This window comes from Toxotes jaculatrix, chromosome 17 (assembly GCF_017976425.1).
Source record: "Toxotes jaculatrix isolate fToxJac2 chromosome 17, fToxJac2.pri, whole genome shotgun sequence".
Lineage (NCBI taxonomy): Eukaryota > Metazoa > Chordata > Actinopteri > Toxotidae > Toxotes > Toxotes jaculatrix.
In genome coordinates this window covers 8,080,147-8,105,979 of record NC_054410.1, presented here as the reverse complement: position 1 = coordinate 8,105,979, position 25,833 = coordinate 8,080,147, and the positions used below count along the sequence as shown (strand labels likewise).

The 25,833-nt window shown below is 29.6% G+C and overlaps 1 protein-coding gene across 1 annotated transcript in view; it reads left to right on the top strand.

Annotated features, from left to right (window-relative positions):
* The window catches only part of si:ch211-266g18.10 (titin), a 60,011-nt gene extending 34,178 nt beyond the window's left edge, over positions 1-25,833 (top strand). The window contains exons 34-46 of the mRNA XM_041061283.1: positions 20,007-20,039; positions 20,131-20,178; positions 20,275-20,337; positions 20,546-20,590; positions 20,745-20,795; positions 21,504-21,551; positions 21,796-21,837; positions 22,361-22,408; positions 22,662-22,706; positions 22,845-22,886; positions 22,990-23,034; positions 23,116-23,151; positions 23,288-25,833. Coding sequence (XP_040917217.1) covers positions 20,007-20,039; positions 20,131-20,178; positions 20,275-20,337; positions 20,546-20,590; positions 20,745-20,795; positions 21,504-21,551; positions 21,796-21,837; positions 22,361-22,408; positions 22,662-22,706; positions 22,845-22,886; positions 22,990-23,034; positions 23,116-23,151; positions 23,288-23,373 — 632 coding nt within the window. The 3' untranslated portion in view covers positions 23,374-25,833. The remainder of the gene's footprint in view (positions 1-20,006; positions 20,040-20,130; positions 20,179-20,274; positions 20,338-20,545; positions 20,591-20,744; positions 20,796-21,503; positions 21,552-21,795; positions 21,838-22,360; positions 22,409-22,661; positions 22,707-22,844; positions 22,887-22,989; positions 23,035-23,115; positions 23,152-23,287) is intronic.

Genomic DNA, 25,833 nt, shown 5'->3' with positions numbered 1-25,833 from the left:
TACTATGACGTTTTTTATGACATTTGGAGGTCAAAAAAATTTTTGACTTTTTTTGTCCGATTTTGACGCCATACTATGACGTTTTTTATGACATTTTGAGGTCAAAAAATTTTTTGACTTTTTTTGTCCGAAAAAAACGCCTTACTATACTATGACGTTTTTTATGACATTTTGAGGTCAAAAAAATTTTTGACTTTTTTTGTCAGATTTTGACGCCATACTATACTATGACGTTTTTTATGACATTTTGAGGTCAAAAAATGTTTTGACTTTTTTTGTCCGAAAAAAACGCCATACTATACTATGACGTTTTTTATGACATTTTGAGGTGAAAAAAAATTTTGACTTTTTTTGTCTGAAAAAAACGCCATACTACACTATGACGTTTTTTATGACATTTTGAGGTCAAAAAAATTTTTGACTTTTTTTGTCCGATTTTGACGCCTTACTATACTATGATGTTTTTTATGACATTTTGAGGTCAAAAAATTTTTTGACTTTTTTTGTCCGATTTTGACGCCATACTATACTATGACGTTTTTTATGACATTTTGAGGTGAAAAAAAATTTGGACTTTTTTTGTCCGAAAAAAACGCCATACTATACTATGACGTTTTTTATGACATTTTGAGGTCAAAAAAAATTGTGACTTTTTTTGTCCGAAAAAAACGCCATACTATACTATGACGTTTTTTATGACATTTTGAGGTCAAAAAAAATTGTGACTTTTTTTGTCCGAAAAAAACGCCATACTATACTATGACGTTTTTTATGACATTTTGAGGTCAAAAAAATTTTTGACTTTTTTTGTCCGATTTTGACACCATACTATACTATGACATTTTTTATGACATTTTGAGGTGAAAAAAAATTATACTTTTTTGTCCGATTTTTACGCCTTACTATACTATGACGTTTTTTATGACATTTTGAGGTCAAAAAAATTTTTGACTTTTTTTGTCCGATTTTGACGCCATACTATGACGTTTTTTATGACATTTTGAGGTGAAAAAATTTTTTGACTTTTTTTGTCCGAAAAAAACGCCTTACTATACTATGACGTTTTTTATGACATTTTGAGGTGAAAAAAAATTTTGACTTTTTTTGTCTGAAAAAAACGCCATACTATACTATGACGTTTTTTATGACATTTTGAGGTCAAAAAATGTTTTGACTTTTTTTGTCCGATTTTGACGCCATACTATACTATGACGTTTTTTATGACATTTTGAGGTCAAAAAAATTTTTGACTTTTTTTATCCGAAAAAAACGCCATACTATACTATGACGTTTTTTATGACATTTTGAGGTCAAAAAATGTTTTGACTTTTTTTGTCCGAAAAAAACGCCATACTATACTATGACGTTTTTTATGACATTTTGAGGTGAAAAAAATTTTTGACTTTTTTTGTCTGAAAAAAACGCCATACTATACTATGACGTTTTTTATGACATTTTGAGGTCAAAAAATTTTTTGACTGTTTTTGTCCGAAAAAAACGCCATACTATACTATGACGTTTTTTATGACATTTTGAGGTCAAAAAATTTTTTGACTTTTTTTGTCCGAAAAAAACGCCATACTATACTATGACGTTTTTTATGACATTTTGAGGTCAAAAAAATTTTTGACTTTTTTTGTCTGAAAAAAACGCCATACTATACTATGACGTTTTTTATGACATTTTGAGGTCAAAAAATTTTTTGACTTTTTTTGTCCGAAAAAAACGCCATACTATACTATGACGTTTTTTATGACATTTTGAGGTGAAAAAAAATTTAGACTTTTTTTGTCTGAAAAAAACGCCATACTATACTATGACGTTTTTTATGACATTTTGAGGTCGAAAAATTTTTTGACTTTTTTTGTCCGATTTTGACGCCATACTATACTATGACGTTTTTTATGACATTTTGAGGTCAAAAAATTTTTTGACTTTTTTTGTCCGAAAAAAACACCATACTATACTATGACGTTTTTTATGACATTTTGAGGTCTAAAAAAATTTGAATTTTTTTTGTCCGATTTTGACGCCTTACTATACTATGACTTTTTTATGACATTTTGAGGTGAAAAAATTTTTTGACTTTTTTTGTCCGATTTTGACGCCTTACTATACTATAATGTTTTTTATGACATTTTGAGGTCAAAAAATTTTTTGACTTTTTTTGTCCGATTTTGACGCCATACTATACTATGACGTTTTTTATGACATTTTGAGGTGAAAAAAAATTTGGACTTTTTTTGTCCGAAAAAAACGCCATACTATACTATGACGTTTTTTATGACATTTTGAGGTCAAAAAAAATTGTGACTTTTTTTGTCCGAAAAAAACGCCATACTATACTATGACGTTTTTTATGACATTTTGAGGTCAAAAAAATTTTTTTGACTTTTTTTGTCCGATTTTGACGCCATACTATGACGTTTTTTATGACATTTTGAGGTGAAAAAATTTTTTGACTTTTTTTGTCCGAAAAAAACGCCTTACTATACTATGACGTTTTTTATGACATTTACAGGTCAAAACATTTTTTGACTTTTTTTGTCCGAAAAAAACGCCATACTATACTATGACGTTTTTTTATGACATTTTGAGGTCAAAAAAATTTTTGACTTTTTTTGTCCGATTTTGACGCCTTACTATACTATGACTTTTTTATGACATTTTGAGGTGAAAAAAATTTTTGACTTTTTTTGTCCGATTTTGACGCCTTACTATACTATGATGTTTTTTATGACATTTTGAGGTCAAAAAATTTTTTGACTTTTTTTGTCCGATTTTGACGCCATACTATACTATGACGTTTTTTATGACATTTTGAGGTGAAAAAAAATTTTGACTTTTTTTGTCTGAAAAAAACGCCATACTATACTATGACGTTTTTTATGACATTTTGAGGTCAAAAAAAATTGTGACTTTTTTTGTCCGAAAAAAACGCCATACTATACTATGACGTTTTTTATGACATTTTGAGGTGAAAAAAAATTTTGACTTTTTTTGTCTGAAAAAAACGCCATACTATACTATGACGTTTTTTATGACATTTGGAGGTCAAAAAAATTTTTGACTTTTTTTGTCCGATTTTGACGCCTTACTATACTATGACGTTTTTTATGACATTTTGAGGTAAAAATTTTTTTTGACTTTTTTTGTCCGAAAAAAACGCCATACTATACTATGACGTTTTTTATGACATTTTCAGGTCAAAAAATTTTTTGACTTTTTTTGTCCGAAAAAAACGCCATACTATACTATGACGTTTTTATGACATTTTGAGGTCAAAAAAATTTTTTGACTTTTTTTGTCTGAAAAAAACGCCATACTATACTATGACGTTTTTTATGACATTTTGAGGTCAAAAAATTTTTTGACTTTTTTTGTCCGATTTTGACACCATACTATACTATGACGTTTTTTATGACATTTTGAGGTCAAAGAAAATTATACTTTTTTGTCCGATTTTTACGCCTTACTATACTATGACGTTTTTTATGACATTTTGAGGTGAAAAAATGTTTTGACTTTTTTTGTCCGAAAAAAACGCCATACTGACATTTTTTATGACATTTTTTATGACGTTTTTTATGACATTTTGAGGTCAAAAAAATTTTTGACTTTTTTTATCCGAAAAAAAACGCCATACTATACTATGACGTTTTTTATGACATTTTGAGGTCAAAAAATGTTTTGACTTTTTTTGTCCGAAAAAAACGCCATACTATACTATGACGTTTTTTATGACATTTTGAGGTGAAAAAAAATTTTGACTTTTTTTGTCTGAAAAAAACGCCATACTATACTATGACGTTTTTTATGACATTTTGAGGTCAAAAAATGTTTTGACTTTTTTTGTCCGATTTTGACGCCATACTATACTATGACGTTTTTTATGACATTTTGAGGTCAAAAAAATTTTTGACTTTTTTTATCCGAAAAAAACGCCATACTATACTATGACGTTTTTTATGACATTTTGAGGTCAAAAAATGTTTTGACTTTTTTTGTCCGAAAAAAACGCCATACTATACTATGACGTTTTTTATGACATTTTGAGGTGAAAAAAATTTTTGACTTTTTTTGTCTGAAAAAAACGCCATACTATACTATGACGTTTTTTATGACATTTTGAGGTCAAAAAATTTTTTGACTGTTTTTGTCCGAAAAAAACGCCATACTATACTATGACGTTTTTTATGACATTTTGAGGTGAAAAATTTTTTGACTTTTTTTGTCCGAAAAAAACGCCATACTATACTATGACGTTTTTTATGACATTTTGAGGTCAAAAAAATTTTTGACTTTTTTTGTCTGAAAAAAACGCCATACTATCCTATGACGTTTTTTATGACATTTTGAGGTCAAAAAATGTTTTGACTTTTTTTGTCCGAAAAAAACGCCATACTATACTATGACGTTTTTTATGACATTTTGAGGTGAAAAAAAATTTTGACTTTTTTTGTCTGAAAAAAACGCCATACTACACTATGACGTTTTTTATGACATTTTGAGGTCAAAAAAATTTTTGACTTTTTTTGTCCGATTTTGACGCCTTACTATACTATGATGTTTTTTATGACATTTTGAGGTCAAAAAATTTTTTGACTTTTTTTGTCCGATTTTGACGCCATACTATACTATGACGTTTTTTATGACATTTTGAGGTGAAAAAAAATTTGGACTTTTTTTGTCCGAAAAAAACGCCATACTATACTATGACGTTTTTTATGACATTTTGAGGTCAAAAAATTTTTTGACTTTTTTTGTCCGAAAAAAACGCCTTACTATACTATGACGTTTTTTATGACATTTTGAGGTCAAAAAAATTTTTGACTTTTTTTGTCAGATTTTGACGCCATACTATACTATGACGTTTTTTATGACATTTTGAGGTCAAAAAATGTTTTGACTTTTTTTGTCCGAAAAAAACGCCATACTATACTATGACGTTTTTTATGACATTTTGAGGTGAAAAAAAATTTTGACTTTTTTTGTCTGAAAAAAACGCCATACTACACTATGACGTTTTTTATGACATTTTGAGGTCAAAAAAATTTTTGACTTTTTTTGTCCGATTTTGACGCCTTACTATACTATGATGTTTTTTATGACATTTTGAGGTCAAAAAATTTTTTGACTTTTTTTGTCCGATTTTGACGCCATACTATACTATGACGTTTTTTATGACATTTTGAGGTGAAAAAAAATTTGGACTTTTTTTGTCCGAAAAAAACGCCATACTATACTATGACGTTTTTTATGACATTTTGAGGTCAAAAAAAATTGTGACTTTTTTTGTCCGAAAAAAACGCCATACTATACTATGACGTTTTTTATGACATTTTGAGGTCAAAAAAAATTGTGACTTTTTTTGTCCGAAAAAAACGCCATACTATACTATGACGTTTTTTATGACATTTTGAGGTCAAAAAAATTTTTGACTTTTTTTGTCCGATTTTGACACCATACTATACTATGACATTTTTTATGACATTTTGAGGTGAAAAAAAATTATACTTTTTTGTCCGATTTTTACGCCTTACTATACTATGACGTTTTTTATGACATTTTGAGGTCAAAAAAATTTTTGACTTTTTTTGTCCGATTTTGACGCCATACTATGACGTTTTTTATGACATTTTGAGGTGAAAAAATTTTTTGACTTTTTTTGTCCGAAAAAAACGCCTTACTATACTATGACGTTTTTTATGACATTTTGAGGTGAAAAAAAATTTTGACTTTTTTTGTCTGAAAAAAACGCCATACTATACTATGACGTTTTTTATGACATTTTGAGGTCAAAAAATGTTTTGACTTTTTTTGTCCGATTTTGACGCCATACTATACTATGACGTTTTTTATGACATTTTGAGGTCAAAAAAATTTTTGACTTTTTTTATCCGAAAAAAACGCCATACTATACTATGACGTTTTTTATGACATTTTGAGGTCAAAAAATGTTTTGACTTTTTTTGTCCGAAAAAAACGCCATACTATACTATGACGTTTTTTATGACATTTTGAGGTGAAAAAAATTTTTGACTTTTTTTGTCTGAAAAAAACGCCATACTATACTATGACGTTTTTTATGACATTTTGAGGTCAAAAAATTTTTTGACTGTTTTTGTCCGAAAAAAACGCCATACTATACTATGACGTTTTTTATGACATTTTGAGGTCAAAAAATTTTTTGACTTTTTTTGTCCGAAAAAAACGCCATACTATACTATGACGTTTTTTATGACATTTTGAGGTCAAAAAAATTTTTGACTTTTTTTGTCTGAAAAAAACGCCATACTATACTATGACGTTTTTTATGACATTTTGAGGTCAAAAAATTTTTTGACTTTTTTTGTCCGAAAAAAACGCCATACTATACTATGACGTTTTTTATGACATTTTGAGGTGAAAAAAAATTTAGACTTTTTTTGTCTGAAAAAAACGCCATACTATACTATGACGTTTTTTATGACATTTTGAGGTCGAAAAATTTTTTGACTTTTTTTGTCCGATTTTGACGCCATACTATACTATGACGTTTTTTATGACATTTTGAGGTCAAAAAATTTTTTGACTTTTTTTGTCCGAAAAAAACACCATACTATACTATGACGTTTTTTATGACATTTTGAGGTCTAAAAAAATTTGAATTTTTTTTGTCCGATTTTGACGCCTTACTATACTATGACTTTTTTATGACATTTTGAGGTGAAAAAATTTTTTGACTTTTTTTGTCCGATTTTGACGCCTTACTATACTATAATGTTTTTTATGACATTTTGAGGTCAAAAAATTTTTTGACTTTTTTTGTCCGATTTTGACGCCATACTATACTATGACGTTTTTTATGACATTTTGAGGTGAAAAAAAATTTGGACTTTTTTTGTCCGAAAAAAACGCCATACTATACTATGACGTTTTTTATGACATTTTGAGGTCAAAAAAAATTGTGACTTTTTTTGTCCGAAAAAAACGCCATACTATACTATGACGTTTTTTATGACATTTTGAGGTCAAAAAAATTTTTTTGACTTTTTTTGTCCGATTTTGACGCCATACTATGACGTTTTTTATGACATTTTGAGGTGAAAAAATTTTTTGACTTTTTTTGTCCGAAAAAAACGCCTTACTATACTATGACGTTTTTTATGACATTTACAGGTCAAAACATTTTTTGACTTTTTTTGTCCGAAAAAAACGCCATACTATACTATGACGTTTTTTTATGACATTTTGAGGTCAAAAAAATTTTTGACTTTTTTTGTCCGATTTTGACGCCTTACTATACTATGACTTTTTTATGACATTTTGAGGTGAAAAAAATTTTTGACTTTTTTTGTCCGATTTTGACGCCTTACTATACTATGATGTTTTTTATGACATTTTGAGGTCAAAAAATTTTTTGACTTTTTTTGTCCGATTTTGACGCCATACTATACTATGACGTTTTTTATGACATTTTGAGGTGAAAAAAAATTTTGACTTTTTTTGTCTGAAAAAAACGCCATACTATACTATGACGTTTTTTATGACATTTTGAGGTCAAAAAAAATTGTGACTTTTTTTGTCCGAAAAAAACGCCATACTATACTATGACGTTTTTTATGACATTTTGAGGTGAAAAAAAATTTTGACTTTTTTTGTCTGAAAAAAACGCCATACTATACTATGACGTTTTTTATGACATTTGGAGGTCAAAAAAATTTTTGACTTTTTTTGTCCGATTTTGACGCCTTACTATACTATGACGTTTTTTATGACATTTTGAGGTAAAAATTTTTTTTGACTTTTTTTGTCCGAAAAAAACGCCATACTATACTATGACGTTTTTTATGACATTTTCAGGTCAAAAAATTTTTTGACTTTTTTTGTCCGAAAAAAACGCCATACTATACTATGACGTTTTTATGACATTTTGAGGTCAAAAAAAATTTTTGACTTTTTTTGTCTGAAAAAAACGCCATACTATACTATGACGTTTTTTATGACATTTTGAGGTCAAAAAATTTTTTGACTTTTTTTGTCCGATTTTGACACCATACTATACTATGACGTTTTTTATGACATTTTGAGGTCAAAGAAAATTATACTTTTTTGTCCGATTTTTACGCCTTACTATACTATGACGTTTTTTATGACATTTTGAGGTGAAAAAATGTTTTGACTTTTTTTGTCCGAAAAAAACGCCATACTGACATTTTTTATGACATTTTTTATGACGTTTTTTATGACATTTTGAGGTCAAAAAAATTTTTGACTTTTTTTATCCGAAAAAAACGCCATACTATACTATGACGTTTTTTATGACATTTTGAGGTCAAAAAATGTTTTGACTTTTTTTGTCCGAAAAAAACGCCATACTATACTATGACGTTTTTTATGACATTTTGAGGTGAAAAAAAATTTTGACTTTTTTTGTCTGAAAAAAACGCCATACTATACTATGACGTTTTTTATGACATTTTGAGGTCAAAAAATGTTTTGACTTTTTTTGTCCGATTTTGACGCCATACTATACTATGACGTTTTTTATGACATTTTGAGGTCAAAAAAATTTTTGACTTTTTTTATCCGAAAAAAACGCCATACTATACTATGACGTTTTTTATGACATTTTGAGGTCAAAAAATGTTTTGACTTTTTTTGTCCGAAAAAAACGCCATACTATACTATGACGTTTTTTATGACATTTTGAGGTGAAAAAAATTTTTGACTTTTTTTGTCTGAAAAAAACGCCATACTATACTATGACGTTTTTTATGACATTTTGAGGTCAAAAAATTTTTTGACTGTTTTTGTCCGAAAAAAACGCCATACTATACTATGACGTTTTTTATGACATTTTGAGGTGAAAAATTTTTTGACTTTTTTTGTCCGAAAAAAACGCCATACTATACTATGACGTTTTTTATGACATTTTGAGGTCAAAAAAATTTTTGACTTTTTTTGTCTGAAAAAAACGCCATACTATCCTATGACGTTTTTTATGACATTTTGAGGTCAAAAAATGTTTTGACTTTTTTTGTCCGAAAAAAACGCCATACTATACTATGACGTTTTTTATGACATTTTGAGGTGAAAAAAAATTTTGACTTTTTTTGTCTGAAAAAAACGCCATACTACACTATGACGTTTTTTATGACATTTTGAGGTCAAAAAAATTTTTGACTTTTTTTGTCCGATTTTGACGCCTTACTATACTATGATGTTTTTTATGACATTTTGAGGTCAAAAAATTTTTTGACTTTTTTTGTCCGATTTTGACGCCATACTATACTATGACGTTTTTTATGACATTTTGAGGTGAAAAAAAATTTGGACTTTTTTTGTCCGAAAAAAACGCCATACTATACTATGACGTTTTTTATGACATTTTGAGGTCAAAAAAAATTGTGACTTTTTTTGTCCGAAAAAAACCCCATACTATACTATGACGTTTTTTATGACATTTTGAGGTCAAAAAAAATTGTGACTTTTTTTGTCCGAAAAAAACGCCATACTATACTATGACGTTTTTTATGACATTTTGAGGTCAAAAAAATTTTTGACTTTTTTTGTCCGATTTTGACACCATACTATACTATGACATTTTTTATGACATTTTGAGGTGAAAAAAAATTATACTTTTTTGTCCGATTTTTACGCCTTACTATACTATGACGTTTTTTATGACATTTTGAGGTCAAAAAAATTTTTGACTTTTTTTGTCCGATTTTGACGCCATACTATGACGTTTTTTATGACATTTTGAGGTGAAAAAATTTTTTGACTTTTTTTGTCCGAAAAAAACGCCATACTATACTATGACGTTTTTTATGACATTTTGAGGTCAAAAAAAATTGTGACTTTTTTTGTCCGAAAAAAACGCCATACTATACTATGACGTTTTTTATGACATTTTGAGGTCAAAAAAATTTTTGACTTTTTTTGTCCGATTTTGACACCATACTATACTATGACATTTTTTATGACATTTTGAGGTGAAAAAAAATTATACTTTTTTGTCCGATTTTTACGCCTTACTATACTATGACGTTTTTTATGACATTTTGAGGTCAAAAAAATTTTTGACTTTTTTTGTCCGATTTTGACGCCATACTATGACGTTTTTTATGACATTTTGAGGTCAAAAAATTTTTTGACTTTTTTTGTCCGAAAAAAACGCCTTACTATACTATGACGTTTTTTATGACATTTTGAGGTCAAAAAAATTTTTGACTTTTTTTGTCAGATTTTGACGCCATACTATACTATGACGTTTTTTATGACATTTTGAGGTCAAAAAATGTTTTGACTTTTTTTGTCCGAAAAAAACGCCATACTATACTATGACGTTTTTTATGACATTTTGAGGTCAAAAAAATTTTTGACTTTTTTTGTCCGATTTTGACGCCTTACTATACTATGATGTTTTTTATGACATTTTGAGGTCAAAAATTTTTTTGACTTTTTTTGTCCGATTTTGACGCCATACTATACTATGACGTTTTTTATGACATTTTGAGGTGAAAAAAAATTTGGACTTTTTTTGTCCGAAAAAAACGCCATACTATACTATGACGTTTTTTATGACATTTTGAGGTCAAAAAAAATTGTGACTTTTTTTGTCCGAAAAAAACGCCATACTATACTATGACGTTTTTTATGACATTTTGAGGTCAAAAAAAATTGTGACTTTTTTTGTCCGAAAAAAACGCCATACTATACTATGACGTTTTTTATGACATTTTGAGGTGAAAAAAAATTTGGACTTTTTTTGTCCGAAAAAAACGCCATACTATACTATGACGTTTTTTATGACATTTTGAGGTCAAAAAAATTTTTGACTTTTTTTGTCCGATTTTGACACCATACTATACTATGACATTTTTTATGACATTTTGAGGTGAAAAAAAATTATACTTTTTTGTCCGATTTTTACGCCTTACTATACTATGACGTTTTTTATGACATTTTGAGGTCAAAAAAATTTTTGACTTTTTTTGTCCGATTTTGACGCCATACTATGACGTTTTTTATGACATTTTGAGGTGAAAAAATTTTTTGACTTTTTTTGTCCGAAAAAAACGCCTTACTATACTATGACGTTTTTTATGACATTTTGAGGTGAAAAAAAATTTTGACTTTTTTTGTCTGAAAAAAACGCCATACTATACTATGACGTTTTTTATGACATTTTGAGGTCAAAAAATGTTTTGACTTTTTTTGTCCGATTTTGACGCCATACTATACTATGACGTTTTTTATGACATTTTGAGGTCAAAAAAATTTTTGACTTTTTTTATCCGAAAAAAACGCCATACTATACTATGACGTTTTTTATGACATTTTGAGGTCAAAAAATGTTTTGACTTTTTTTGTCCGAAAAAAACGCCATACTATACTATGACGTTTTTTATGACATTTTGAGGTGAAAAAAATTTTTGACTTTTTTTGTCTGAAAAAAACGCCATACTATACTATGACGTTTTTTATGACATTTTGAGGTCAAAAAATTTTTTGACTGTTTTTGTCCGAAAAAAACGCCATACTATACTATGACGTTTTTTATGACATTTTGAGGTCAAAAAATTTTTTGACTTTTTTTGTCCGAAAAAAACGCCATACTATACTATGACGTTTTTTATGACATTTTGAGGTCAAAAAAATTTTTGACTTTTTTTGTCTGAAAAAAACGCCATACTATACTATGACGTTTTTTATGACATTTTGAGGTCAAAAAATTTTTTGACTTTTTTTGTCCGAAAAAAACGCCATACTATACTATGACGTTTTTTATGACATTTTGAGGTGAAAAAAAATTTAGACTTTTTTTGTCTGAAAAAAACGCCATACTATACTATGACGTTTTTTATGACATTTTGAGGTCGAAAAATTTTTTGACTTTTTTTGTCCGATTTTGACGCCATACTATACTATGACGTTTTTTATGACATTTTGAGGTCAAAAAATTTTTTGACTTTTTTTGTCCGAAAAAAACACCATACTATACTATGACGTTTTTTATGACATTTTGAGGTCTAAAAAAATTTGAATTTTTTTTGTCCGATTTTGACGCCTTACTATACTATGACTTTTTTATGACATTTTGAGGTGAAAAAATTTTTTGACTTTTTTTGTCCGATTTTGACGCCTTACTATACTATAATGTTTTTTATGACATTTTGAGGTCAAAAAATTTTTTGACTTTTTTTGTCCGATTTTGACGCCATACTATACTATGACGTTTTTTATGACATTTTGAGGTGAAAAAAAATTTGGACTTTTTTTGTCCGAAAAAAACGCCATACTATACTATGACGTTTTTTATGACATTTTGAGGTCAAAAAAAATTGTGACTTTTTTTGTCCGAAAAAAACGCCATACTATACTATGACGTTTTTTATGACATTTTGAGGTGAAAAATTTTTTTGACTTTTTTTGTCCGATTTTGACGCCATACTATGACGTTTTTTATGACATTTTGAGGTGAAAAATTTTTTTGACTTTTTTTGTCCGAAAAAAACGCCTTACTATACTATGACGTTTTTTATGACATTTACAGGTCAAAACATTTTTTGACTTTTTTTGTCCGAAAAAAACGCCATACTATACTATGACGTTTTTTTATGACATTTTGAGGTCAAAAAAATTTTTGACTTTTTTTGTCCGATTTTGACGCCTTACTATACTATGATTTTGTTATGACATTTTGAGGTGAAAAAAATTTTTGACTTTTTTTGTCCGATTTTGACGCCTTACTATACTATGATGTTTTTTATGACATTTTGAGGTCAAAAAATTTTTTGACTTTTTTTGTCCGATTTTGACGCCATACTATACTATGACGTTTTTTATGACATTTTGAGGTGAAAAAAAATTTGGACTTTTTTTGTCCGAAAAAAACGCCATACTATACTATGACGTTTTTTATGACATTTTGAGGTCAAAAAAAATTGTGACTTTTTTTGTCCGAAAAAAACGCCATACTATACTATGACGTTTTTTATGACATTTTGAGGTCAAAAAAAATTGTGACTTTTTTTGTCCGAAAAAAACGCCATACTATACTATGACGTTTTTTATGACATTTTGAGGTCAAAAAAATTTTTGACTTTTTTTGTCCGATTTTGACACCATACTATACTATGACATTTTTTATGACATTTTGAGGTGAAAAAAAATTATACTTTTTTGTCCGATTTTTACGCCTTACTATACTATGACGTTTTTTATGACATTTTGAGGTCAAAAAAATTTTTGACTTTTTTTGTCCGATTTTGACGCCATACTATGACGTTTTTTATGACATTTTGAGGTCAAAAAATTTTTTGACTTTTTTTGTCCGAAAAAAACGCCTTACTATACTATGACGTTTTTTATGACATTTTGAGGTCAAAAAAATTTTTGACTTTTTTTGTCAGATTTTGACGCCATACTATACTATGACGTTTTTTATGACATTTTGAGGTCAAAAAATGTTTTGACTTTTTTTGTCCGAAAAAAACGCCATACTATACTATGACGTTTTTTATGACATTTGGAGGTGAAAAAAAATTTTGACTTTTTTTGTCTGAAAAAAACGCCATACTATACTATGACGTTTTTTATGACATTTTGAGGTCAAAAAAATTTTTGACTTTTTTTGTCCGATTTTGACGCCTTACTATACTATGATGTTTTTTATGACATTTTGAGGTCAAAAAATTTTTTGACTTTTTTTGTCCGATTTTGACGCCATACTATACTATGACGTTTTTTATGACATTTTGAGGTGAAAAAAAATTTGGACTTTTTTTGTCCGAAAAAAACGCCATACTATACTATGACGTTTTTTATGACATTTTGAGGTCAAAAAAAATTGTGACTTTTTTTGTCCGAAAAAAACGCCATACTATACTATGACGTTTTTTATGACATTTTGAGGTCAAAAAAAATTGTGACTTTTTTTGTCCGAAAAAAACGCCATACTATACTATGACGTTTTTTATGACATTTTGAGGTCAAAAAAAATTGTGACTTTTTTTGTCCGAAAAAAACGCCATACTATACTATGACGTTTTTTATGACATTTTGAGGTCAAAAAAATTTTTGACTTTTTTTGTCCGATTTTGACACCATACTATACTATGACATTTTTTATGACATTTTGAGGTGAAAAAAAATTATACTTTTTTGTCCGATTTTTACGCCTTACGTGACGAGGTCAAAAAAATTTTTGACTTTTTTTGTCCGATTTTGACGCCTTAGTATACTATGACGTTTTTTATGACATTTTGAGGTCAAAAAAAATTTTGACTTTTTTTGTCCGAAAAAAACGCCATACTATACTATGACGTTTTTTATGACATTTTGAGGTGAAAAACTTTTTTGACTTTTTTTGTCCGATTTTGACGCCTTACTATACTATGACGTTTTTTATGACATTTTGAGGTCGAAAAATTTTTTGACTTTTTTTGTCCGAAAAAAACGCCATACTATACTATGACTTTTTTATGACATTTTGAGGTCGAAAATTTTTTTGACTTTTTTTGTCCGATTTTGACACCATACTATACTATGACGTTTTTTATGACATTTTGAGGTGAAAAATTTTTTTGACTTTTTTTGTCCGATTTTGACGCCATACTATGACGTTTTTTATGACATTTTGAGGTGAAAAAATTTTTTGACTTTTTTTGTCCGAAAAAAACGCCTTACTATACTATGACGTTTTTTATGACATTTACAGGTCAAAACATTTTTTGACTTTTTTTGTCCGAAAAAAACGCCATACTATACTATGACGTTTTTTTATGACATTTTGAGGTCAAAAAAATTTTTGACTTTTTTTGTCCGAAAAAAACGCCATACTATACTATGACGTTTTTTATGACATTTTGAGGTGAAACAAAATTTTGACTTTTTTTGTCTGAAAAAAACGCCATACTATACTATGACGTTTTTTATGACATTTTGAGGTCAAAAAATTTTTTGACTTTTTTTGTCCGAAAAAAACGCCATACTATACTATGACGTTTTTTATGACATTTTGAGGTCAAAAAAAATTTGATTTTTTTTTGTCCGATTTTGACGCCTTACTATACTATGACTTTTTTATGACATTTTGAGGTGAAAAAAATTTTTGACTTTTTTTGTCCGATTTTGACGCCTTACTATACTATGATGTTTTTTATGACATTTTGAGGTCAAAAATTTTTTTGACTTTTTTTGTCCGATTTTGACGCCATACTATACTATGACGTTTTTTATGACATTTTGAGGTGAAAAAAATTTTTGACTTTTTTTGTCCGAAAAAAACGCCATACTATACTATGACGTTTTTATGACATTTTGAGGTCAAAAAAAATTGTGACTTTTTTTGTCCGAAAAAAACGCCATACTATACTATGACGTTTTTTATGACATTTTGAGGTCAAAAAAAATTTTGACTTTTTTTGTCCGAAAAAAACGCCATACTATACTATGACGTTTTTTATGACATTTTGAGGTCAAAAAAATTTTTGACTTTTTTTGTCCGATTTTGACGCCATACTATGACGTTTTTTATGACATTTTGAGGTGAAAAAATTTTTTGACTTTTTTTGTCCGAAAAAAACGCCTTACTATACTATGACGTTTTTTATGACATTTTGAGGTCAAAAAAATTTTTGACTTTTTTTGTCCGATTTTGACGCCATACTATACTATGACGTTTTTTATGACATTTTGAGGTCAAAAAATGTTTTGACTTTTTTTGTCCGAAAAAAACGCCATACTATACTATGACGTTTTTTATGACATTTTGAGGTGAAAAAAAATTTTGACTTTTTTTGTCTGAAAAAAACGCCATACTATACTATGACGTTTTTTATGACATTTTGAGGTCAAAAAAATTTTTGACTTTTTTTGTCTGAAAAAAACGCCATACTATACTATGACGTTTTTTATGACATTTTGAGGTCAAAAAATTTTTTGACTTTTTTTGTCCAAAAAAAACGCCATACTATACTATGACGTTTTTTATGACATTTTGAGGTGAAAAATTTTTTTGACTTTTTTTGTCTGAAAAAAACGCCATACTATACTATGACGTTTTTTATGACATTTGGAGGTCAAAAATTTTTTTGACTTTTTTTGTCCGATTTTGACGCCTTACTATACTATGACGTTTTTTATGACATTTTGAGGTCAAAAAAATTTTTGACTGTTTTTGTCCGAAAAAAAACGCCATACTATACTATGACGTTTTTTATGACATTTTGACGTAAAAAAAATTTTTGACTTTTTTTGTCCGATTTTGACGCCATACTATACTATGACGTTTTTTATGACATTTTGAGGTCAAAAAAAATTTTGACTTTTTTTGTCCGATTTTGACGCCATACTATACTATGACGTTTTTTATGACATTTTGAGGTGAAAATTTTTTTGACTTTTTTTGTCCGATTTTGACGCCATACTATACTATGACGTTTTTATGACATTTTGAGGTGAAAAAAAATTTAGACTTTTTTTGTCCGATTTTGACGCCTTACTATACTATGACGTTTTTCATGACATTTTGAGGTGAAAAAAATTTTTGACTTTTTTTGTCCGAAAAAAACGCCATACTATACTATGACGTTTTTATGACATTTTGAGGTGAAAAAAAATTTAGACTTTTTTTGTCCGATTTTGACGCCTTACTATACTATGACGTTTTTCATGACATTTTGAGGTCAAAAAAATTTTTGACTTTTTTTGTCCGAAAAAAACGCCATACTATACTATGATGTTTTTTATGACATTTTGAGGTGAAAAAATTTTTTGACTTTGAGGCGACAAAAAATTATACTTTTTTTGTCCGATTTTTACGCCTTACTATACTATGACGTTTTTTATGACATTTTGAGGTCAAAAACTGTTTTGACTTTTTTTGTCCGATTTTGACGCCATACTATACTATGACGTTTTTTATGACATTTTGAGGTGAAAAAATTTTTTGACTTTTTTGTCCGAAAAAAACGCCTTACTATACTATGACGTTTTTTATGACATTTTGAGGTCCAAAAAATTTTTGACTTTTTTTGTCCGAAAAAAACGCCATACTATACTATGACGTTTTTTATGACATTTTGAGGTCAAAAAATTTTTGACTTTTTTTGTCCGAAAAAAACGCCATACTATACTATGACGTTTTTTATGACATTTTGAGGTGAAAAAAAATTTTGACTTTTTTTGTCTGAAAAAAACGCCATACTATACTATGACGTTTTTTATGACATTTTGAGGTCAAAAATTTTTTTGACTTTTTTTGTCCGATTTTGACACCTTACTATACTATGACGTTTTTTATGACATTTTGAGGTCAAAAAATTTTTTGACTTTTTTTGTCCGATTTTGACGCCTTACTATACTATGACGTTTTTTATGACATTTTGAGGTGAAAAATTTTTTTGACTTTTTTTGTCCGAAAAAAACACCATACTATACTATGACCTTTTTTATGACATTTTGAGGTCAAAAAAATTTTGACTTTTTTTGTCCGATTTTGACGCCTTACTATACTATGACTTTTTTTATGACATTTTGAGGTGAAAAAATTTTTTGACTTTTTTTGTCCGATTTTGACGCCTTACTATACTATGACGTTTTTTATGACATTTTGAGGTCAAAAAATTTTTTGACTTTTTTTGTCCGATTTTGACGCCATACTATACTATGACGTTTTTATGACATTTTCAGGTCAAAAATTTTTTTGACTTTTTTTGGCCGATTTTGACGCCTTACTTTACCATGACGTTTTTTATGACATTTTTAGGTCAAAAATTTTTTTGACTTTTTTTGTCCGATTTTGACGCCTTACTATACTATGACGTTTTTTATGACAAAAAAGTAAAAAAAAAAAAATTTGAGTTTTTTTGACCGATTTTGACGCCTTACTATACTATGACGTTTTTTATGACATTTTGAGGTCAAAAACTGTTTTGACTTTTTTTGTCCGATTTTGACGCCATACTATACTATGACGTTTTTTATGACATTTTGAGGTGAAAAAATTTTTTGACTTTTTTGTCCGAAAAAAACGCCTTACTATACTATGACGTTTTTTATGACATTTTGAGGTCCAAAAAATTTTTGACTTTTTTTGTCCGAAAAAAACGCCATACTATACTATGACGTTTTTTATGACATTTTGAGGTCAAAAAATTTTTGACTTTTTTTGTCCGAAAAAAACGCCATACTATACTATGACGTTTTTTATGACATTTTGAGGTGAAAAAAAATTTTGACTTTTTTTGTCTGAAAAAAACGCCATACTATACTATGACGTTTTTTATGACATTTTGAGGTCAAAAATTTTTTTGACTTTTTTTGTCCGAAAAAAACACCATACTATACTATGACGTTTTTATGACATTTTGAGGTCAAAAAATTTTTTGACTTTTTTTGGCCGATTTTGACGCCTTACTTTACTATGACGTTTTTTATGACATTTTTAGGTCAAAAATTTTTTTGACTTTTTTTGTCCGATTTTGACACCTTACTATACTATGACGTTTTTTATGACATTTTGAGGTCAAAAAATTTTTTGACTTTTTTTGTCCGATTTTGACGCCTTACTATACTATGACGTTTTTTATGACATTTTGAGGTGAAAAAATTTTTTGACTTTTTTTGTCCGAAAAAAACACCATACTATACTATGACCTTTTTTATGACATTTTGAGGTCAAAAAAATTTTGACTTTTTTTGTCCGATTTTGACGCCTTACTATACTATGACTTTTTTTATGACATTTTGAGGTGAAAAAATTTTTTGACTTTTTTTGTCCGATTTTGACGCCTTACTATACTATGACGTTTTTTATGACATTTTGAGGTCAAAAAATTTTTTGACTTTTTTTGTCCGATTTTGACGCCATACTATACTATGACGTTTTTATGACATTTTCAGGTCAAAAATTTTTTTGACTTTTTTTGGCCGATTTTGACGCCTTACTTTACCATGACGTTTTTTATGACATTTTTAGGTCAAAAATTTTTTTGACTTTTTTTGTCCGATTTTGACGCCTTACTATACTATGACGTTTTTTATGACAAAAAAGTAAAAAAAAAAAAATTTGAGTTTTTTTGACCGATTTTGACGCCTTACTATACTATGACGTTTTTTACGACAAAAAAGTGAAAAAAAAAAATTTGAGTTTTTTTTCCGATTTTGACGCCTTTCTATACTATGACCTGTTTTATTACAAAAAAATGAAAAAAAATTTTTTGACTTTTTTTTGCCGATTTTGATGCCTTACTATGCTATGACGTTTTTTATGACATTTTGAGGTCTGAAAAAAAAAAGACTTTTTTTGGCTGATTTTGACGCCTTACGGCCGTATGACGTTTTTTATGACATTTTGAGATCTGAAAAAAAAAACTTTTTTTGGCCGATTTTGACGCCTTACTATACAGTGACTTTTTTATGACATTTTGAGGTCAAAAAATATTTTGACTTTTTTTGGCCAAAAAAAACGCCATACTATATTATGACGTTTTTTATGACATTTTGAGGTAAAAAAAAATTGTGACTTTTTTTGGCTCATTTTGACGCCTTACTATACTATGACGTTTTTTATGACTTTTTGAGGTCAAAAAAATTTTTGACTTTTTTTGGCCGATTTTGACGCCTTACTATACTGTGACGTTTTTTATGACATTTTGAGGTCAAAAAATTTTTTGACTTTTTTTGGCCAATTTTAACATCTTAAAGCTGTATGACGTTTTTTTATGACATTTTGAGGTCAAAAAAATTTTTGACTTTTTTTGGCCGATTTTAACACCTTAAAGCTGTATGACGTTTTTTATCACATTTTGCGGTCTGAAAAAAAAATGACATTTTCCTCCTTTCCAATTAATATCCTCTAAAATCCAAACAAGAAGTCCACATCTAAATAACACATCTCAATCACAAAATGTGATTTAACTTCAGCAAGTTGCTCAGTTACTTGTTACACCCATCACTTTTCAATAGCATCATCGTCATCACGCAATTTATTTTTCCTTCTTTCTTTTTAGAACCTGAGGCTAAGCCAGCTCTTGCCAAGAAAGGTAATGCTGATACCATACACCATTATTTGGCAAAAATCTAATCCTGCTTAACTTAACAACAGAATGATTTTTCATCTTGTCTTATACTTAGAACCAGAAGTCACAAAGGAGAAGCCTAAACCAGTTCATGAAAAGAAAGGTAATTCTTATATCTAATCACCAAAAAGTCAAAGATTTGCAGAATTGCATTTACTTCAGTATTGTGATGCTGTTATTGTTGTTGCATTTGAATTAGCTCTTTCTAAAACAGAGGCTGGAGCAAGAAAGGAAAAAGTCAAATCCCTCCTAAAGAAGAAAGGTAGCCTGCTACTGCCATCTGCCTGCAGATGATTTTCTGTGGTTGTACCTAAGATTATTCTGATCATCTAATTATATACAATTAGATGATAGCTATGTATTACAGTAGTAATACAGTAGTATGACTAAAGCAACCATAACCAAATAATAATAAAATAAGTAATAAAGCTACTGACTATCATCAAATGCTCATGTTCTTATTTACTCAGAGCCCAAAGCACCAAAGGAGAAAGTCAAACCAGCTGTTAAAAAAGGTACCAAAAAAAAACAACATTTACTTCTCACATTGTCATATTTGATGACAAATACAAGTAGTTATTAGTATCGGTGGTGCATTAGCTCTTAATGTGTTATAATTCTACACCAAGCGAAGTTATAAAGACTTTTATAAAATGTACTTTCTTCCTGATGGTGCAGCCATGTTGAAGAAAAAGGTCAAACCGGTCCGTGTGAAGAAAGGTACATTAGTGGTGCCTCAGTAGAAGCAGTAATCCATATAACCAGTGTGGGATTGTGATTACAGTGATCTAGTCTTAAAATGTAGGTCACTGTATTTTGCTCTGACTGGATTGATGAGCAGGGAAACAAGCATTTTGCCTATGAGATCAACAATAAATTATTGTAGAGAATGTCATGCACCTTAAAAGGAGAATCATTTCTCTGCAGCAGCTCCATAGGCAAACAGATGTTTCTACACAGTGATTCTCAGGAATACTGTATGCTTGTTTGGACAGGTATGGTTGGTAGATCTGCAAGCATCACATATACAGAAAATTAAAAACATGTAGAGAATGTGAAAGAGACATTGCACAGAGCCAGAAATGCCAAAAGTGGCCAAACCAATACTGGACAAATCAAAAATATGAAATGTCTTCTGGCTCTTTGTACACTCATCAGATGCATCAATTAATCTTTTAGTATTATTGAATAAAACCACTTTTTTTCTGTGCAGGAAAAAAAAACAAGGCACAAATCAGTAGTGTTTCTCTGCTCAACAGAGATTAACTTTCTAATACTGATAACAGCTTTCCAGTTGTACATGCTTCATACTCAAGCTGCTGTAGGCTTTAATAAATTACTTTTTGCAGTGGTAATGCTGTGGTTTATGCCACAGTGTTTGTCTTATGTCCTAATTTCCCAAGAATGACCTCAGTTTTCCTTTTGCAGAGCTGGAGATTCCTAAGGAAAAGGAAAAACCTGCTGCAGTAAAGAAAGGTACAGTGCTTTGCAGTTATTAATTTTACATCACTATTATTTGTTTAAAGTTTATCAAACTAAAGAGGAAGTTGGTACATTTTTAATTTCTGTGTGTAAGCAGTAAATCTGGTGAGGATATTGTGGCTATTTCACTAAGATTTTCTGATCAATAGAAAATGATGCAACCCTTTCACCAGAAATATTTTCAAAACTAAAAGAGCTGTATGTTTTATTACATTACATTTTCTCCCTGATGGCACAGCCATGTTGAAGGAAAAGATCAAACCAGTCCGTGTGAAGAAAGGTACATTAGTTGTGCTTCAGTAGAGGCAGCATTTCACATAAGTAGTGGTAATATGATTTCTGGTAATATGTAATCTGATTACAATATTCACTTATCACAAAATGAAACTATAAATGCTAAATCTGCCGTTGCTGATGATGATGAAGCCTGAAAATATTTTCCATGCTGAATGTGAAATAGTCTACCAGTGTTTTATAGACAACATCTAAAATTAAGAATTCCAGACAAAATCTAAGATTACTGACAGTTTTACAGTCAACAAGAATTAAGTTAAACTTTATAGATATATAGTATATTCATCTATTGTCTATAAATCTTAGTTTTGTAGGCAACAAATTCAGTTTCTCTGTATTTTCCATTGTCTTGTTGAACATGCATGTGCATTTTTTACAGCACAGCGACTGTGCACGTTGTACGTGAAACTAAAACACACTAATTTACTGTCTTATATAAGCCAGAGAGAAAATCCCTTTTTACCATCCATTTCTTGCCTACTTGTGTTTGTTTCCTATTTGTGAAACAGAGCCAGAGGTTTCAAAACTAAAGGTCAAACCCACTGCAACAAAGAAAGGTACAATCAGCTCTGAGTAAAGTCTACAATATTCTGTTCATGAAAAAATGCTTTTGCAGAAAACTTTGCTGATACATTAATGCGAAAGTAGCATTTTACTGTTCTATTTGGTTGAGGTGGAGTCAGCTATTTTACATTTGGTGATTTATTCCATGACAGCGCCTCATATTCAACAAATAATTCAGTGAAGAAAAAAAAGAAAACTACAATATTTCCCTCTGAGTTGTGTGAGTTATTTATTTATTTATTTTAGAAAAAACAGCTGAGAAGAAGGCAGCCAAAGAGGAGAAAGCTGAAGGTACACTGTGTGACACTGAGAGAAATAAAAAGTATCTGTGTGAAACTTATGAAAATACTATCACCAGTCTGTGATCAAACACTGCAAGGAAATAGTTTGAATATTGGATAGTTATTAATCTCTGGTTTCTATTCACAGTGGACAGAGTTCTTAAAGAGATACAGGCACCTGCAAAGAAAGGTATCTTGTCTGTCAAGTAAAGGAATTGTTTGAGAGTTTGAAATGCATCAGTGGAGCCTGATTTCCGTTATTCACACACAAAAAAATCTTTTTTTTTTTGTAGAAAAATCTGTTGAGAAGAAAGCTGCCAAAGAGGAGAAAGTTAAAGGTGCTTTATAGATGTTCTGCAATTTAAGATCATATAAGTCTGCGTTGTTCTATGGTTAACATCATGTTCTCTTTTTAACAGCAGAGCCTCCTGTATCAGACAGCTTTCTTATGGAGGGTAAGTACAAACTCCCTTCTCATACCCAAAATATCACAGTGTCAAAGTGTCAAATCACAAGTTCAGTCTTCTCTCTGGATGCTAAAGAAAGGCAAGGAACATACTGTGCTGACCTGTCCTGTGACTCATTCCACAGACGAGTTGCCCTACTTCCAGTGTTTCTTTGTGGACGAGGACGAGGCCCAGTTTCCATTCTACGCCTTCTCACCACTGCAGATCTGAAGCTTCAGTCTGACGCCAGTCTGAGGTTTACAATGTAGTCGATTTCCTGACAATGACATGGTCACATCACACCCTGTGCTGCTGAAACGCGGCTGCTGTTCACTGTTGATCTTCAGGAGAAAAGCCTGGACAGCAGAGGATGATGGATCATTATTTTGTTTCCAGATTTGGTTGAGCTCTCATAACCAAATACATGCAGCCAGTGTCATTCCTTTCCATTTATTTCTGATTGTTATTTTTATTTATCTTTTTTTTTGTGTTCAATTCTTTTGAAAGGTGGATATTTTAGGAATATTTTACACGGAACAATTTAGTGTATTAACTTCTGTGGATCATTCATTTAGATCCTCAAAGCAACAGTACTTTTAATATATTTACTGCTCACCTCATTTTCTTGTAATAAGTCTGTAAGAAAAGAACAACAATCTGTACTACTGCACAGTGGTGCAAGTTTTTAAGTAGTAGCATAGTACTGAATATGAAATGTACTGTGCTGTAAACAGGGTACAAAAATGGCCACAATCACTAATCCAAGGCTGACAGGGGTTCAGTTCCTCTAAGCCCAAGTTTACTTGAAAAGTGGTTTGTACAGTAATTGTACATTAATTTTTATGCTCAGTTGTGTGTAGTTTTAGATTTTTTTTCTTCATTGCACAGTATATGGCAAAATTTTTGATACCCTGCTTTTTAAAGCCCTTTAATCAACAATGGGACATTTATAGTGCTTATGCATAATTCCATAAATCTTGATATTAGTTCATTACAAGGGTTGTTTTTTTTTTTTTTGTTTTGTTTTTTTCACATATTTTCCTCTTTTAATTCCCTGCTGGGCACATAAAAGGAATCAAAGCATTAATGAAAGGAAATTAATCCTCTTTGAATTTTTCTAGAGAGCACCAAGTTTTTTTTTCTTTTGTTTTGTACTTGTTCAGAGTGTCAAAAGGAATGACTATGCACTGTATAAGAGAGCTCCCAATCTAACTGACGAAACACTACCTGACATGTTGACATTTAAAGTCTTATTAAACTGTACCATCTACACATCAGCACCAGCTCCTCATTTTGACATTGGTGCTAATAAGAAGCTTTGCATTGTCTGAACTCTCAGAGTGAGGTTTGAGTTCATTTTTACATTTTAATCGTTTCTACCATCAAGTATCAGATTCATTCTGTAATTACCTTGATAGACCAAAAGCGCACTGTGAATGACTTTTGTCATTGGCTGTTCGTCCATGTGCACAATGTAGAAACTTGACTAACACAAGTATTTCATGCTGCTGGCATACATAACATAATATTGATTCATATCTTATTATGACATATTAACTGTGCAGCATAATATAAACAGAATTTATATTATATGACTATCCTGTACTTTGGATGCAGGGCAACAAGATGTTAGATTAATTTTAAATACTGATAATGGTCAAATCATATATTTGAAATCTAGATAGAAAGGCAGTAGTAATGTTGGTATTAATGTTAAGGTAAGTCAGCTGTTAAAACACTGACATCTTTGATTATATCTGCTCCTCATAATGATCACACTCGAAGTTGTTACAGAGGGTGTCACATGTTCGGGCAGATGATCACAGATGTGAACTGTTACTATAATTCAGCTTGTACCAGCTGTTGTTTACATATGGCTCTACATTTTGCTCCATATGCTGCATAGAAGACAGTTATTACAGCTTGTGGCACTAATCTGAGTCCACATTAATGTAAATCCACTTAAATCTTTTACTAAAGTTACAGGAACACACTCTTTATAAGGCCACAGATGGTGCATAGTAACTGTGGTGTAACAGCTGGAGTTTTATGGCGATACTCCACTGTTGCTGTTGAAGATGTGAGTGTATTGTTCCCAAAATGACAGTACACTGTCCTTTGTCTTTGAATATTTCTATTTCTTTGAGTTATTGGATTTCCGTAAAGGAGATGTTGTTGCTCATATAAAAAAAGACATTTTGATTCATGACAACAACAGATTAATATTTTTTTCATTATAAATTGTAATGAAAGACTCACTTTTACCAAGTGAACATGTGCAATACATAAATATTTGATTTTATCAGTGATGCGAGCACTGTATGTTTGTCTAATAGTCCTTGAATGAAAAGTGCATGATGTGTGTGGTTTTATTTTATGCTCCCAAATGTTTGTTTTCCCAACCAAAACCTTATGAATCAGGGTATTTAATATCGATATTTGTCTCTCTGTAGTGTTGCTAACATCATATGATTACAGCTTAATAATTGTAATTACAGTAACCTCATTGTAAATAGTTAAATGAATGGAAAAATACATTATATTGAATGAAAATAATGTTTTATCCCTGAACCATTACTACTGCAACCGCTCTTTCTCTGCAGTTAAAATCACCTAATGTATTATTTGCCAGTTACACCCTCATTTTGCCTGTGAATAGTAGCAATTTGACATTAAAACATAGCAATGCAA